Here is a 17,025-nt window from a genome sequence, read left to right on the forward strand (position 1 = left end):
CTGGATGTTGCCAGGACGGAGAAATGCTAACTCTGGGGAAAGATTGGATGACCGTAGGAGGCCGAAGGGAGGTTTAATAGAGGTGTATGAAACCGGAGGGCTGAGATTGAGTGGATAGGAAGAAGCCTATCCCTTTATTAAAGAGGTCAATAATCAATCAGCATCGATTTAAAGTAGATTATGTAATAATAATTTTTATTATTGTCACAAGTCATAGAACAGTACAGCACAGAACAGGCCCTTCGGCCCTCGATGTTGTGCCGAGCAATGATCACCCTACTCAAACCCACGTAACCCGTATACCCGTAACCCAACAATCCCCCCATTAACCTTACACTACGGGCAATTTAGCATGGCCAATCCACCTAACCCGCACATCTTTGGACTGTCGGAGGAAACCGGAGCACCCGGAGGAAACCCACGCAGACACGGGGAGGACGTGCAGACTCCACACAGACAGTGACCCAGCCGGGAATCGAACCTGGGACCCTGGAGCTGTGAAGCATTGATGCTAACCACCATGCTACCGTGAGGCCCATCTTACATTAACACTACAATGAAGTTACTCTGAAAATCCCCTAGTTGCCACATTTTGGTGCCTGTTCGGGTACACAGAGGGAGAATTCAGAATGACCAATTCACCTAACAGCACGTCTTTCGGGACTGTGGGAGGAAACCGGAGCACCCGGAGGAAACCCACGCAGACACTGGGAGAACATGCAGACTCCACACAGACAGTGACCCAGCCGGGAATCGAACCTGGGACCCTGGCACTGTGAAGCAACAGTGCTAACCACTGTGCTACTGTGCCTCCCCTAAGAAAAACCAGAAGTTGAGGAGTTCATTGTTGACCCAGAGGGTGGTGGGCTCACTGCCCGAAAGGTTGGAAGAGACAGAAATCCTCACTGCATTTAAAATACACTCGGAAATGCACTGAAAGGGCCGCAATCAACAACCCCACAGACCAGGAACTGGTGGGTGAGATTTCAGCAGCTCTTCATTGGTCATCACAGACACAATGGACTGAATGGCCTCGTTCTGTGCCATAGAGTCTTGGTTTGCAGACACTCCTTACAACACATTTCCTGGATCAAGGTTTTGATCATCTGACGCATCACTGTAAATACACAAGGGGTTAATGTAAATATACGTAGACTAGCTAGACACTAGAGGGAGCACCAGAGACATGACACACACACACTCAACCAATAGGTCAGCTAGATAGGGCACGACCAATGGGCATTCACGATACACACAGAGGTGACACTACCACAGTGGGGCATTACACCAACCCATATATAAAGGACACAGCACACATGATCTTCCTCTTTCCAGTGGAGACTCTCAGTAAGTACAGACACAGGGTTGATTCAATATCAAACCCACCACCTGGATTGTAGCAGACTGGTTCGTCAGTCGGAGTAGCTATAGAAGGATTAACAGTAGAGGCGAATCCGAGTAGGAGAATTGTAAATAGTTTAATAAACGTGTTGAAGTTATCTCCACGTCTGAACCTTCCTTTGTCAGAGTGAACATCAAGGGAGCCGCTTATGCTACGCCAAGAGCATAACAAGACATGGTACCAGCGAGTGACTGTTTCAATCCATATAGTTACAACTCAGCAAACAGTGACAACCAGCAACAACAGCCAGGCAAGACGATGTTCGGGATTCCGGTTCCGCAGCAGCTCAGGTACCAAAGCAATCTCAGTGAAAACTGGCGTTGGTTCAGGCAGAGATTCGAGATCGACCTGGTAGCGTCCGACCTAGATGGCGTGGCGGATGCAGAGAAAATAAAGCTTCTACTCACCATCGCGGGTCCAGCAGCAGCTGAAATCTTCCAGACCTTCAAATACTCAAAGGGGCAAAGCAAGAGCGATTTCCAGGCAGTCCTGGACAAATTCCAAGAATTCTGCGTGGGACATACAAGAACAAACGGTAAAAGAGGCGCCAGGACTCACCACGAGGTAGGCTTGCAGCAGAAATCTGCAGTTTTGAATTGCAGCCATCTTGGTAAAGGTGCTGCACATGCGCAGTGGAGAAAAAGGCCCCAAGTAAAGGAACCGCGATCTGAGCATGCCCAATCGCTTCCTACGACCTACATCACACGCTTTGTGACGTCAGAGGCCCCGGACCACGCCCACTTAAAGGGGAAATGTCCCAAAACACGAAAAAAAAATGTAAAGCCGTAAAACAAGATTCTTTCACCTGAAACAACAGCACAATGTCTGAAATTCGACCAGTAGCTGAAAGTAACCTCCAGAGAACCCTGCAACAAGCAGTTAGCGCCGCCCAAAGAGATGATACAGTCCTTGAATACTATGACTCCGACCTTTATTTCTTCTTTGGGCATCACGAGCCCAATGCCAGCTCCGACACAAACAGTGATGATATGGTCCGAGAAGACTACGACTCAGACGAAGGTTTCATCATTCGAGATGGCGACCCCAGTTTTAGCTCACAGGGCTAAATCGCTGGCTTTGAAAGCAGACCAAGCAGGCCAGCAGCACGGTTCGATTCCCGTACCAGCCTCCCCGGACAGGCGCCGGAATGTGGCGACTAGGGGCTTTTCACAGTAACTTCATTGAAGCCTACTCGTGACAATAAGCGATTTTCATTTCATTTTTCATTTCAAATCCTAACCGCAACGAGATGTGTTCTACAGTGAAGAATCCGAGACAGACGCGGACGTGTTCTTCGGATTTGAGGATCTTCAGCCCAGCATATATGACATCCCGACCAAGAGACAGAGAGCGGTACAAGCCCACAGAGAGCGGCCTGCTGCCACACAGAGAGCGGCCTGCTGCCTCACAGAGAGCGGCCTGCTGCCACACAGAGAGCGGCCTGCTGCCACACAGAGAGCGGCCTGCTGCCACACAGAGAGCGGCCTGCTGCCTCACAGAGAGCGGCCTGCTGCCACACAGAGAGCGGCCTGCTGCCACACAGAGAGCTGCTGCCACACAGAGAGCGGCCTGCTGCCACACAGAGAGCGGCCTGCTGCCACACAGAGAGCGGCCTGCTGCCACACAGAGAGCGGCCTGCTGCCACACAGAGAGCGGCCTGCTGCCACACAGAGAGCGGCCTGCTGCCACACAGAGAGCGGCCTGCTGCCACACAGAGAGCGGCCTGCTGCCACACAGAGAGCGGCCTGCTACCGCACAGAGAGCGGCCTGCTGCCACACAGAGAGCTGCTGCCACACAGAGAGCGGCCTGCTGCCACACAGAGAGCGGCCTGCTGCCACACAGAGAGCTGCTGCCACACAGAGAGCGGCCTGCTGCCACACAGAGAGCGGCCTGCTGCCACACAGAGAGCGGCCTGCTGTCCCACAGAGAGCGGCCCGCTGCCACACAGAGAGCGGCCTGCTGCCACACAGAGAGCGGCCACACAGAGAGCGGCCTGCTGCCACACAGAGAGCGGCCTGCTGCCACACAGAGAGCGGCCTGCTGCCACACAGAGAGCGGCCTGCTGCCACACAGAGAGCGGCCTGCTGCCACACAGAGAGCGGCCTGCTGCCACACAGAGAGCGGCCTGCTGCCACACAGAGAGCGGCCTGCTGCCACACAGAGAGCGGCCTGCTGCCACACAGAGAGCGGCCTGCTGCCACACAGAGAGCGGCCTGCTGCCACACAGACAGCGGCCTGCTGCCACACAGAGAGCGGCCTGCTGCCACACAGAGAGCGGCCTGCTGCCACACAGAGAGCGGCCTGCTGCCACACAGAGAGCGGCCTGCTGCCACACAGAGAGCGGCCTGCTGCCACACAGAGAGCTGCTGCCACACAGAGAGCGGCCTGCTGCCTCACAGAGAGCGGCCTGCTGCCACACAGAGAGCGGCCCGCTGCCACACAGAGAGCTGCTGCCACACAGAGAGCGGCCTGCTGCCACACAGAGAGCTGCTGCCACACAGAGAGCGGCCTGCTGCCACACAGAGAGCGGCCTGCTGCCACACAGAGAGCTGCCTGCTGCCACACAGAGAGCGGCCCGCTGCCACACAGAGAGCGGCCTGCTGCCACACAGAGAGCGGCTGCCACACAGAGAGCGGCCTGCTGCCACACAGAGAGCGGCCTGCTGCCACACAGAGAGCTGCTCCCACACAGAGAGCGGCCTGCTGCCTCACAGGGAGCTGCTGCCACACAGAGAGCTGCTGCCACACAGAGAGCGGCCTGCTGCCACACAGGGAGCTGCTGCCACACAGAGAGCGGCCTGCTGCCACACAGGGAGCTGCTGCCACACAGAGAGCTGCTGCCACACAGAGAGCGGCCTGCTGCTACACAGAGAGCGGCCTGCTGCCACACAGAGAGCAGCCTGCTGCCACACAGAGAGCGGCCTGCTGCCACACAGAGAGCTGCCTGCTGCCACACAGAGAGCGGCCTGCAGCCACACAGAGAGCGGCTGCCACACAGAGAGCGGCCTGCTGCCACACAGAGAGCGGCCTGCTGCCACACAGAGAGCTGCTCCCACACAGAGAGCGGCCTGCTGCCACACAGAGAGCTGCTCCCACACAGAGAGCGGCCTGCTGCCACACAGGGAGCTGCTGCCACACAGAGAGCGGCCTGCTGCCACACAGGGAGCTGCTCCCACACAGAGAGCGGCCTGCTGCCTCACAGAGAGCTGCTGCCACACAGAGAGCGGCCTGCTGCCACACAGAGAGCGGCCTGCTGCCCCACAGAGAGCGGCCTGCTGCCACACAGAGAGCGGCCTGCTTCCACACAGAGAGCGGCCTGCTGCCACACAGAGAGCGGCCTGCTGCCACACAGAGAGCTGCCTGCTGCCACACAGAGAGCGGCCTGCTGCCACACAGAGAGCGGCCTGCTGCCACACAGAGAGCGGCCTGCTGCCTCACAGAGAGCGGCTGCCACACAGAGAGCGGCCTGCTGCCTCACAGAGAGCGGCTGCCACACAGAGAGCGGCCTGCTGCCACACAGAGAGCGGCCTGCTGCCACACAGAGAGCGGCCTGCTGCCACACAGAGAGCGGCCTGCTGCCACACAGAGAGCTGCCTGCTGCCACACAGAGAGCGGCCTGCTGCCACACAGAGAGCGGCCTGCTGCCACACAGAGAGCGGCCTGCTGCCACACAGAGAGCGGCCTGCTGCCACACAGAGAGCGGCCTGCTGCCACACAGAGAGCGGCTGCCACACAGAGAGCGGCCTGCTGCCACACAGAGAGCGGCCTGCTGCCACACAGAGAGCTGCTCCCACACAGAGAGCGGCCTGCTGCCACACAGGGAGCTGCTGCCACACAGAGAGCTGCTGCCACACAGAGAGCGGCCTGCTGCCACACAGAGAGCTGCTGCCACACAGAGAGCGGCCTGCTGCCACACAGAGAGCGGCCTGCTGCCACACAGAGAGCAGCCTGCTGCCACACAGAGAGCGGCCTGCTGCCACACAGAGAGCTGCCTGCTGCCACACAGAGAGCGGCCTGCTGCCACACAGAGAGCGGCCTGCTGCCACACAGAGAGCTGCTGCCACACAGAGAGCGGCCTGCTGCCACACAGAGAGCGGCCTGCTGCCACACAGAGAGCGGCCTGCTGCCACACAGAGAGCGGCCTGCTGCCACACAGAGAGCGGCCTGCTGCCACACAGAGAGCGGCCTGCTGCCACACAGAGGGCAGCCCGCTGCCACACAGAGAGCGGCCTGCTGCCACACAGAGAGCGGCCTGCTGCCACACAGAGAGCGGCCTGCTGCCACACAGAGAGCGGCCTGCTGCCACACAGAGAGCGGCCTGCTGCCACACAGAGAGCGGCCTGCTGCCACACAGAGAGCGGCCTGCTGCCACACAGAGAGCGGCCTGCTGCCACACAGAGAGCGGCCTGCTGCCACACAGAGAGCGGCCTGCTGCCACACAGAGAGCGGCCTGCTGCCACACAGAGAGCGGCCTGCTGCCACACAGAGAGCGGCCTGCTGCCACACAGAGAGCGGCCGGCTGTCACACAGAGAGCGGCTGCTGCCACACAGAGAGCTGCTGCCACACAGAGAGCTGCTGCCACACAGAGAGCGGCCTGCTGCCACACAGAGAGCGGCCTGCTGCCACACAGAGAGCGGCCTGCTGCCACACAGAGAGCGGCCTGCTGCCACACAGAGAGCGGGCTGCTGCCACACAGAGAGCGGCCTGCTGCCACACAGAGAGCGGCCTGCTGCCACACAGAGAGCGGCCTGCTGCCACACAGAGAGCGGCCTGCTGCCACACAGAGAGCTGCTGCCACACAGAGAGCGGCCTGCTGCCACACAGAGAGCTGCTGCCACACAGAGAGCTGCTGCCACACAGAGAGCGGCCTGCTGCCACACAGAGAGCGGCCTGCTGCCACACAGAGAGCGGCCTGCTGCCACACAGAGAGCTGCCTGCTGCCACACAGAGAGCGGCCTGCTGCCACACAGAGAGCGGCCTGCTGCCACACAGAGAGCGGCCTGCTGCCACACAGAGGGCAGCCCGCTGCCACACAGAGAGCGGCCCGCTGCCACACAGAGAGCGGCCTGCTGCCACACAGAGAGCGGCCTGCTGCCACACAGAGAGCGGCCTGCTGCCACACAGAGAGCGGCCTGCTGCCACACAGAGAGCGGCCTGCTGTCACACAGAGAGCGGCCTGCTGCCACACAGAGAGCGGCCTGCTGCCACACAGAGAGCGGCCTGCTGCCACACAGAGAGCGGCCTGCTGCCACACAGAGAGCGGCCTGCTGCCACACAGAGAGCGGCCTGCTGCCACACAGAGAGCGGCCTGCTGCCACACCGAGAGCGGCCTGCTGCCACACAGACAGCGGCCTGCTGCCACACAGAGAGCGGCCTGCTGCCACACAGAGAGCGGCCTGCTGCCACACAGAGAGCGGCCTGCTGCCACACAGAGAGCGGCCTGCTGCCACACAGAGAGCGGCCTGCTGCCACACAGAGAGCTGCTGCCACACAGAGAGCGGCCTGCTGCCTCACAGAGAGCGGCCTGCTGCCACACAGAGAGCGGCCCGCTGCCACACAGAGAGCTGCTGCCACACAGAGAGCGGCCTGCTGCCACACAGAGAGCTGCTGCCACACAGAGAGCGGCCTGCTGCCACACAGAGAGCGCCTGCTGCCACACAGAGAGCGGCCTGCTGCCACACAGAGGGCAGCCTGCTGCCACACAGAGAGCGGCCCGCTGCCACACAGAGAGCGGCCTGCTGCCACACAGAGAGCGGCTGCCACACAGAGAGCGGCCTGCTGCCACACAGAGAGCGGCCTGCTGCCACACAGAGAGCTGCTCCCACACAGAGAGCGGCCTGCTGCCTCACAGGGAGCTGCTGCCACACAGAGAGCTGCTGCCACACAGAGAGCGGCCTGCTGCCACACAGGGAGCTGCTGCCACACAGAGAGCGGCCTGCTGCCACACAGGGAGCTGCTGCCACACAGAGAGCTGCTGCCACACAGAGAGCGGCCTGCTGCCACACAGAGAGCGGCCTGCTGCCACACAGAGAGCAGCCTGCTGCCACACAGAGAGCGGCCTGCTGCCACACAGAGAGCTGCCTGCTGCCACACAGAGAGCGGCCTGCTGCCACACAGAGAGCGGCTGCCACACAGAGAGCGGCCTGCTGCCACACAGAGAGCGGCCTGCTGCCACACAGAGAGCTGCTCCCACACAGAGAGCGGCCTGCTGCCACACAGAGAGCTGCTCCCACACAGAGAGCGGCCTGCTGCCACACAGGGAGCTGCTGCCACACAGAGAGCGGCCTGCTGCCACACAGGGAGCTGCTCCCACACAGAGAGCGGCCTGCTGCCTCACAGAGAGCTGCTGCCACACAGAGAGCTGCTGCCACACAGAGAGCGGCCTGCTGCCTCCACAGAGAGCGGCCTGCTGCCACACAGAGAGCGGCCTGCTGCCACACAGAGAGCGGCCTGCTGCCACACAGAGAGCGGCCTGCTGCCACACAGAGAGCTGCCTGCTGCCACACAGAGAGCGGCCTGCTGCCACACAGAGAGCGGCCTGCTGCCACACAGAGAGCGGCCTGCTGCCACACAGAGAGCGGCTGCCACACAGAGAGCGGCCTGCTGCCTCACAGAGAGCGGCTGCCACACAGAGAGCGGCCTGCTGCCACACAGAGAGCGGCCTGCTGCCACACAGAGAGCGGCCTGCTGCCACACAGAGAGCGGCCTGCTGCCACACAGAGAGCTGCCTGCTGCCACACAGAGAGCGGCCTGCTGCCACACAGAGAGCGGCCTGCTGCCACACAGAGAGCGGCCTGCTGCCACACAGAGAGCGGCCTGCTGCCACACAGAGAGCGGCCTGCTGCCACACAGAGAGCGGCTGCCACACAGAGAGCGGCCTGCTGCCACACAGAGAGCGGCCTGCTGCCACACAGAGAGCTGCTCCCACACAGAGAGCGGCCTGCTGCCACACAGGGAGCTGCTGCCACACAGAGAGCTGCTGCCACACAGAGAGCGGCCTGCTGCCACACAGAGAGCTGCTGCCACACAGAGAGCGGCCTGCTGCCACACAGAGAGCGGCCTGCTGCCACACAGAGAGCAGCCTGCTGCCACACAGAGAGCGGCCTGCTGCCACACAGAGAGCTGCCTGCTGCCACACAGAGAGCGGCCTGCTGCCACACAGAGAGCGGCCTGCTGCCACACAGAGAGCTGCTGCCACACAGAGAGCGGCCTGCTGCCACACAGAGAGCGGCCTGCTGCCACACAGAGAGCGGCCTGCTGCCACACAGAGAGCGGCCTGCTGCCACACAGAGAGCGGCCTGCTGCCACACAGAGAGCGGCCTGCTGCCACACAGAGGGCAGCCCGCTGCCACACAGAGAGCGGCCTGCTGCCACACAGAGAGCGGCCTGCTGCCACACAGAGAGCGGCCTGCTGCCACACAGAGAGCGGCCTGCTGCCACACAGAGAGCGGCCTGCTGCCACACAGAGAGCGGCCTGCTGCCACACAGAGAGCGGCCTGCTGCCACACAGAGAGCGGCCTGCTGCCACACAGAGAGCGGCCTGCTGCCACACAGACAGAGAGCGGCCTGCTGCCACACAGAGAGCGGCCTGCTGCCACACAGAGAGCGGCCTGCTGCCACACAGAGAGCGGCCTGCTGCCACACAGAGAGCGGCCTGCTGCCACACAGAGAGCTGCTGCCACACAGAGAGCTGCTGCCACACAGAGAGCGGCCTGCTGCCACACAGAGAGCGGCCTGCTGCCACACAGAGAGCGGCCTGCTGCCACACAGTGAGCGGCCTGCTGCCACACAGAGAGCGGGCTGCTGCCACACAGAGAGCGGCCTGCTGCCACACAGAGAGCGGCCTGCTGCCACACAGAGAGCGGCCTGCTGCCACACAGAGAGCGGCCTGCTGCCACACAGAGAGCTGCTGCCACACAGAGAGCGGCCTGCTGCCACACAGAGAGCTGCTGCCACACAGAGAGCTGCTGCCACACAGAGAGCGGCCTGCTGCCACACAGAGAGCGGCCTGCTGCCACACAGAGAGCGGCCTGCTGCCACACAGAGAGCTGCCTGCTGCCACACAGAGAGCGGCCTGCTGCCACACAGAGAGCGGCCTGCTGCCACACAGAGAGCGGCCTGCTGCCACACAGAGGGCGGCCCGCTGCCACACAGAGAGCGGCCCGCTGCCACACAGAGAGCGGCCTGCTGCCACACAGAGAGCGGCCTGCTGCCACACAGAGAGCGGCCTGCTGCCACACAGAGAGCGGCCTGCTGCCACACAGAGAGCGGCCTGCTGCCACACAGAGAGCGGCCTGCTGCCACACAGACAGCGGCCTGCTGCCACACAGAGAGCGGCCTGCTGCCACACAGAGAGCTGCTGCCACACAGAGAGCGGCCTGCTGTCACACAGAGAGCGGCCTGCTGCCACACAGAGAGCGGCCTGCTGCCACACAGAGAGCGGCCTGCTGCCACACAGAGAGCGGCCTGCTGCCACACAGAGAGCGGCCTGCTGCCACACAGAGAGCGGCCTGCTGCCACACAGAGAGCGGCCTGCTGTCACACAGAGAGCGGCCTGCTGCCACACAGAGAGCGGCCTGCTGCCACACAGAGAGCGGCTGCCACACAGAGAGCGGCCTGCTGCCACACAGAGAGCGACCTGCTGCCACACAGAGAGCGGCCTGCTGCCACACAGAGAGCTGCTGCCACACAGAGAGCGGCCTGCTGCCACACAGAGAGCGGCCTGCTGCCACACAGAGAGCGGCCTGCTGCCACACAGAGAGCGGCCTGCTGCCACACAGAGAGCGGCCTGCTGCCACACAGACAGCGGCCTGCTGCCACACAGACAGCGGCCTGCTGCCACACAGAGAGCGGCCTGCTGCCACACAGAGAGCGGCCTGCTGCCACACAGAGAGCGGCCTGCTGCCACACAGACAGCGGCCTGCTGCCACACAGAGAGCGGCCTGCTGCCACACAGACAGCGGCCTGCTGCCACACAGACAGCTGCCTGCTGCCACACAGAGAGCGGCCTGCTGCCTCACAGAGAGCGGCCTGCTGCCACACAGAGAGCGGCCTGCTGCCACACAGAGAGCGGCCTGCTGCCACACAGAGAGCGGCCTGCTGCCACACAGACAGCGGCCTGCTGCCACACAGACAGCTGCCTGCTGCCACACAGAGAGCGGCCTGCTGCCTCACAGAGAGCGGCCTGCTGCCACACAGAGAGCGGCCTGCTGCCACACAGAGAGCGGCCTGCTGCCACACAGGGAGCTGCTGCCACACAGAGAGCTGCTGCCACACAGAGAGCGGCCTGCTGCCACACAGAGAGCGGCCTGCTGCCACACAGAGAGCAGCCTGCTGCCACACAGAGAGCGGCCTGCTGCCACACAGAGAGCTGCCTGCTGCCACACAGAGAGCGGCCTGCTGCCACACAGAGAGCGGCCTGCTGCCACACAGAGAGCGGCCTGCTGCCACACAGAGAGCGGCCTGCTGCCACACAGAGAGCGGCCTGCTGCCACACAGAGGGCAGCCCGCTGCCACACAGAGAGCGGCCTGCTGCCACACAGAGAGCTGCTGCCACACAGAGAGCTGCTGCCACACAGAGAGCGGCCTGCTGCCACACAGAGAGCTGCTGCCACACAGAGAGCGGCCTGCTGCCACACAGAGAGCGGCCTGCTGCCACACAGACAGCGGCCTGCTGCATCACAGAGAGCGGCCTGCTGCCACACAGAGAGCGGCCTGCTGCCACACAGACAGCGGCCTGCTGCCACACAGAGAGCGGCCTGCTGCCACACAGAGAGCGGCCTGCTGCCACACAGAGAGCTGCCTGCTGCCACACAGAGAGCGGCCTGCTGCCACACAGAGAGCGGCCTGCTGCCACACAGAGAGCGGCCTGCTGCCACACAGAGAGCGGCCTGCTGCCACACAGAGAGCGGCCTGCTGCCACACAGAGAGCTGCCTGCTGCCACACAGAGAGTGGGGTCCATGAACCGCGAAGGGTTCCCGACTCCACACAGAGAGTGGGGTCCATGAACCACGAAGGGTCCCCGACTCCACACAGAGAGTGGTTCACGCACCACGAAGGGTCCAGCCTCTGCAGAGAGAGTGGGGTCCGCGCACCACGAAGGGTCCCAGCCTCTGCACAGAAAGCGATGACAGACTCAACAGCGAGACAACTGCACATCTCCACAGCGAGCTCGTGGACAGCCTCCACGATAGAAGAAACACAAGACTCCAAAGCACAGTCTTTGCATGAACAAGACCATGAGGGTTTAGCAACATCCTCTGAGCAACCGGCAACAGACGATGCAAGTCTGCCACGCTCAAGTGAACAACAGAAAGACTGTGACAGTCTGCCATGCTCAAGTGCACAGCAAGACTGTGACAGTCTGCCACGCTCAAGTGCACAGCAAGAAGACTATGACAGTCTACCACGCTCCAGTGAACAACAAAGCGACTATGACAGTCCACCCACATTGTTTGAGCCACCAGAAGAAGACTCTGACTGTCTACCCAGCTCAAGTGAACAACAAGAAGACACTGAGGCTCTACCCACTGTATGTGAGACAAGTGACGACAGCATCCCACTTCCCATACAAGATGTGCAATGTGACAGATCTCAGCTACTGTGTACAGAGGCACTCGACGATCACAGTGAGACCACTGGTGACTCCGGCGACACCACGTTACTTCAAACCTCATTCGCTCGAGCCTCTCCACAAGCAAATGCATTCCTGAATGTTTTGACTCCAGACATGGAGCATCAAGAAATCTCAGCCGACTCCAGTGAACCTGCTATGACTCCAGACGGGGAGCATCGACAAACCAACACTGACTCAGGTGACACAGACCAGACTCCAGACGGGGAGCAACCACAAGCCAAAGCTGATTCAAGTAAGCCGGACATGACTCCAGACGGGGAGCGCCGCAAACTCAGTGACGTCACGCTCAAGGAAACAGCAGATGCCACAAAACACCCCGACACGAGTAACTGTGTGCAGGACTCGTATTATCCACAGAGTGTGGTCCTTGAGCACAGCGAACACAACAACAGAACCATCCAACACAACAACACAACCTATGAAAACCATATCAAAGACAACGACACAACGCGTACCAAAGGCAACATCGTCGACAGCAAGCATGACAAAGACTACACCAATGGAACTATGACTGGTACGACGTGGTACAACTCTGCCCATGAAGGACACGGTTACTGCTCAGCTCAGTACAATGACATACCATGGCAGGGCGATGCATCTTTCCAATTCACGTTTGCTGCACTACCAACAGCCAACCTGGCTTTCAGGCCAGATGCCATCCAACATCGCTATCACAAGCATCGGAAGAGAAAGAGAATCCAAATCTGACAACAAAGTGATTTGACCACTTCTTGGTTCCTGATGCACAGGGACACTGATGTTCGTTCACAAGGACATGCCACCGTCAAAATCACCAACTCACCAACCCTATAAGAAAGATATTCGACCATGATAATTGATGGGTTCTGGACTCATACATATGAGTTGGACTTATTGTTTAATGATCACTGTTATCATAACTTGTACAGAGCATCGCTTATCTACCTGTTTTTGTTCAATTTTCTTTAAGTGTACAGAAAATATGTAACACGAACAAAGGGGGGATGTGGTGATATGCATCACTGTAGATACACAAGGAATTAATGCAAGTACACATAGACTAACTAGACAGTAGAGGGAGCACCAGAGACATGACACACAGACACTCAACCAATAGGTCAGTTAGATAGGGCACGACCAATAGGCATTCACGATACACACAGAGGTGACACTACCACAGGGGGGCATTACACCAACCCATATATAAAGGACACAGCACACATGATCCTCCTCTTTCCAGTGGAGACACTCAGTGAGTACAGACACAGGGTTGATTCAATATCACACCCACCACGTGGATTGTAGCAGACTGGTTTGTCAGTCTGAGTATCTATAGAAGGATTAACAGTAGTGGCGAGCCCGAGTAGGAGAATTGTAAATAGTTTAATAAACGTGTTGAAGTTATCTCCACGTCCGAACCTTCCTTTGTCAGAGTGAACATCAAGGAAGCCGCTTATGCTACGCCAAGAGCAGAACAAGACATGACGTAATGTCACCTTGTGTGCCTCAGTGTCAGATTGTGTGTGTTAGCGCCTGTGAAGCAACTTTGGTTATGTTCTGATGTTAATGGTTGCTATACAAATGTAAGATGTTGATGTTGCTGTATTCAAACCCCAACCTTTCTCCCTGCCTCATGTCACCAGCCCGTCACTGTGAATTCAAGTTTGGCTAATGAGTGGGAGCAGAATTCTAAATTAAATCTCGGCAAGCTGTAGCAGCAACCCCTGCAGAGCAGTTTACTGAATTACAGGAAGCAGAAATGGGCCGTGCCTGAGGGTCTTTCCCCACTCCACAGCGAAAGTGGGAATTCTGAAATGTGTACATCATAATTACTGAATGATAAAAGATCAAACTCACTGAAGCTAACACCATGGAAGGAAGCTCCATCTATATCACAGTCTCACACTCCAGTCATCATAGCATCCAATGATGATGAACCTCTTGACCAATCAGGTGATCAGTGAATTTACAACAGAGCCAGACTGGTACAAAAGGTGAAGTCACACGGGATCAGAGGTGAGGTGGTAAGGTGGATACAGAACTGGTTCGGTCACAGAAGGCAAAGGGTAGCAGTAGAAGGGTGTTTTTCTGAATGGAAGGTTGTGACTAGCGGTGTTCCCCAGGTATCTGTGCTGGGGCCTCTGTTGTTTGTGGTGTTCATAAACGATTTGGAGGAAAATGTAGCCGGTCTGATTAGTAAGTTTGCGATGACACCAAGGTTGGTGGAGTGGCAGATAGTGTTGAGGATTGTCAAGAGGATACAGCAGGACATAGATAGGTTGGAGACTTGGGAGGAAAATGGCAAATGGAGTTTAATCTGGACATATGTGAGGTAATGCATTTTGGTAGGTCTCACATAGAGTGGAAATATACCGTAAATGGTAAAATTCTTAGGAATATGGAAAGTCAGAGAGATCTGGGCGTGCAGGTCCACAAATCTTTGAAAGTGGCAACACAAGTGGACAAGGTAGCCAAGAAAGCAAACGGAATGCTTGTCTTCATTGGATGGGCACAGAGTATAAGAACTGGCAAGTCATGCAACAGTTGTATGGAACCTTGGTAAGGCCGCACTTGGAATATTGCGCACAATTCTGGTCGCCACACTACCAGAAGGTTGTGGAGGTTTTGGAGAGGGTGCAGAGGAGGTTTACCAGGATGTTACCTGGTCTGGAGGGTGTTAGCTATGTGGAGAGGCTGAATAGACTCGGACTGTTTTCATTAGAAAGACGGAGGTTGAGGGGGCGGCCTAATAGAGGGCCACAGGATTATGAGGGGCATGGGTAGGGTGAATGGGCAGGCACTCTTTCCCAGGGGTCAGTCACCAGGGGGCATAGGATTAAGATCCATGTGGCAAAGTTTAGAGGAGATGTGTGAGGCAGGTTTTTTACACAGAGGGTGGTGAGTGCCTGGAACGCGTTGCCAGGGGAGGGTGTGGAAGCAGATACATTAACGGCGTTCAAAAGGCATCTTGACAAACACATGGATAGGGTGGGTATAGAGGGATACGGCACAAGGAAGGGCTGAGGGTTTGGGCCAAGGTTGGTATCATGACCGGTATAGACTTGGAGGGCCGAAGGGCCTGTTCCTGTGCTGTATTGTTCTTTGTTCTCTGTAAGAGTCACATCAGTCATTGAGGTCAGCCTGGATTCATTGCAGCGCCCCCCCCCCCCCCCCCCCCAGTCGCTCACCCTGCCGCGCTCCGCCTCTCCCAGACCAACCCCAGCCCAGCCGTGCTCTGGACTTACCTCATGCAGTTCCCACAGGAAACCAGCAACAGGATGAGAATCAGGAGGGACAGGGTGAGGAAGAGTCCCACGTGGATTGGATAGGAGTCAGGACTCCAAGGCAAAGACTCTGGGCCCATTGTCATGGACAGAGTTACAGGATGCTGGGGTTAATTCATCTGAAATAATGATAATAAAATTCCTTACACGCATTGAATTCAGTGGGATTTTGATTCATAACAAAGAGAAATATCAAGACAATTGATTGGGGAAGCAGTCAAGGGTTTATACTGACAGCATGGTGGGGGGGGGGGGGGGGGGTTCCTGGGGGTCACCATCACCAACAGTCTGTCCTGTTCCACTCACATTGATGCAACAGTCAAGAAAGCCCAACAACGTCTCTACTTCCTACGGAAGCTAAAGAAATTCGGCATGTCTGCATCGACTCTCACAAAGTTCTACAGATGTGAGATAGAGAGCATCCTATCCGGCTGCATCACAGCCTGGTATGGCAACTGCTTGGCCCAAGATCACAAGAAACTGCAGAGTGTGGTGAACTCAGCCCAACGCATCACACAAGCTTACCACCCCCATATTGATTCTGTCTACACCCCCCGCTGCCTCAGGAAGGCAGTCAGCATCATCAGAGACCCCTCCCACCCAGGCAGAGCCTTCTTCCAGACCCTTCCATCAGGCAGAAGGTACAGAAGTTTGAAGACTCACACATCCAGACATAGGAACAGCTTCTTCCCCACAGCTACCAGACTCCTTAACGACTCCCCCTCGGACTGATCTGCTCCCTGTAAGAACACTATTCACGGCGCCCTATGCTGCTCTTGTCTGGCCCCTTGTTCTGCACTGTAACCAATCACTGTTTGTTGATATCCTATTTGTCAATGTACTCTGTCCATTATTCTTTTGTCTACTATGTACGTACTGTTCACGTTCTCTCAGCCGCAGAAAAATACTTTACACTGAACTTCGGTACATGTGACAATAAATATCAATTAATCAATCAATCAAGGGGAGGCGATAATGGATTTCTCGAGGACCAATGAGATTCTGACATTTTAAGGTGATGGGGCGGGTGCTCAGTGAGATCCCTAGGGTGGAGAACTTCATTCCTGGGGCACTTACTGTCCTCCAAAGGTAAGAATCCTAATGTTTGACCCAGTGTAGTTCAGGCCTGCGTTCCCCCCCCCCCCCGCCCGCAGTCCCTAGTCACCATATTCCAGCGCCTGTTCGAGTACACAGGGAGAATTCAGAATGTCCAATTCACCTAACAAGCACGTCTTTTGGGACTTGTGGGAGGAAGCTGGAGCACCCGGAGGAAACCCACGCACACACGGGGAGGACGTGCAGACTCCACACAGACAGTGACCCAGCGGGGAATAGAACCTGGGACCCTGGAACTGTGTGAAGCGACAGTGCTAACCACTGTGGCAACGTGCCACCGGGAGTTTGGGTAGTTTACCGTCAGAAGGGAACCTTGAGTGGTGTTTTTGTCTTTGATGCATTCTTGGACGAGGGCCTCGCTGACAAGATGGAATTCATTGCCCATTGGCCTAGTCGCTCTGAGAAGGTGGTGTGGAGTTTGATGTGACTGATGGGTCCGCTGAGCCACTCAGAGAGCAGTGATGAGTCATCTCTCTTTGGCTGGGAGAGAGGTCTAAACTCAGACTGGGGCCCCCCAGGAGCCTCCCTGTAAAGAACACTGGTGAGAACTGGGACTTCACCAATCCAGCATCTTCGTGGCCACTTTCAGGATCACTGTCTTCAAAA

General features: G+C 58.2%; 1 protein-coding gene across 1 annotated transcript in view; it reads right to left on the reverse strand.

The window, feature by feature from the left end:
• The window catches only part of LOC119976782, a 44,103-nt gene extending 28,679 nt beyond the window's left edge, over positions 1 to 15,424 (reverse strand). Inside the window, exon 1 of the mRNA XM_038817562.1 lies at positions 15,265 to 15,424. Coding sequence (XP_038673490.1) covers positions 15,265 to 15,389 — 125 coding nt within the window. The 5' untranslated portion in view covers positions 15,390 to 15,424. The remainder of the gene's footprint in view (positions 1 to 15,264) is intronic.
• Between the last annotated feature and the right edge of the window lie 1,601 nt (positions 15,425 to 17,025).

The sequence above is a fragment of the Scyliorhinus canicula genome, chromosome 1, assembly GCF_902713615.1.
Source record: "Scyliorhinus canicula chromosome 1, sScyCan1.1, whole genome shotgun sequence".
Taxonomy (NCBI): Eukaryota; Metazoa; Chordata; class Chondrichthyes; order Carcharhiniformes; family Scyliorhinidae; genus Scyliorhinus; species Scyliorhinus canicula.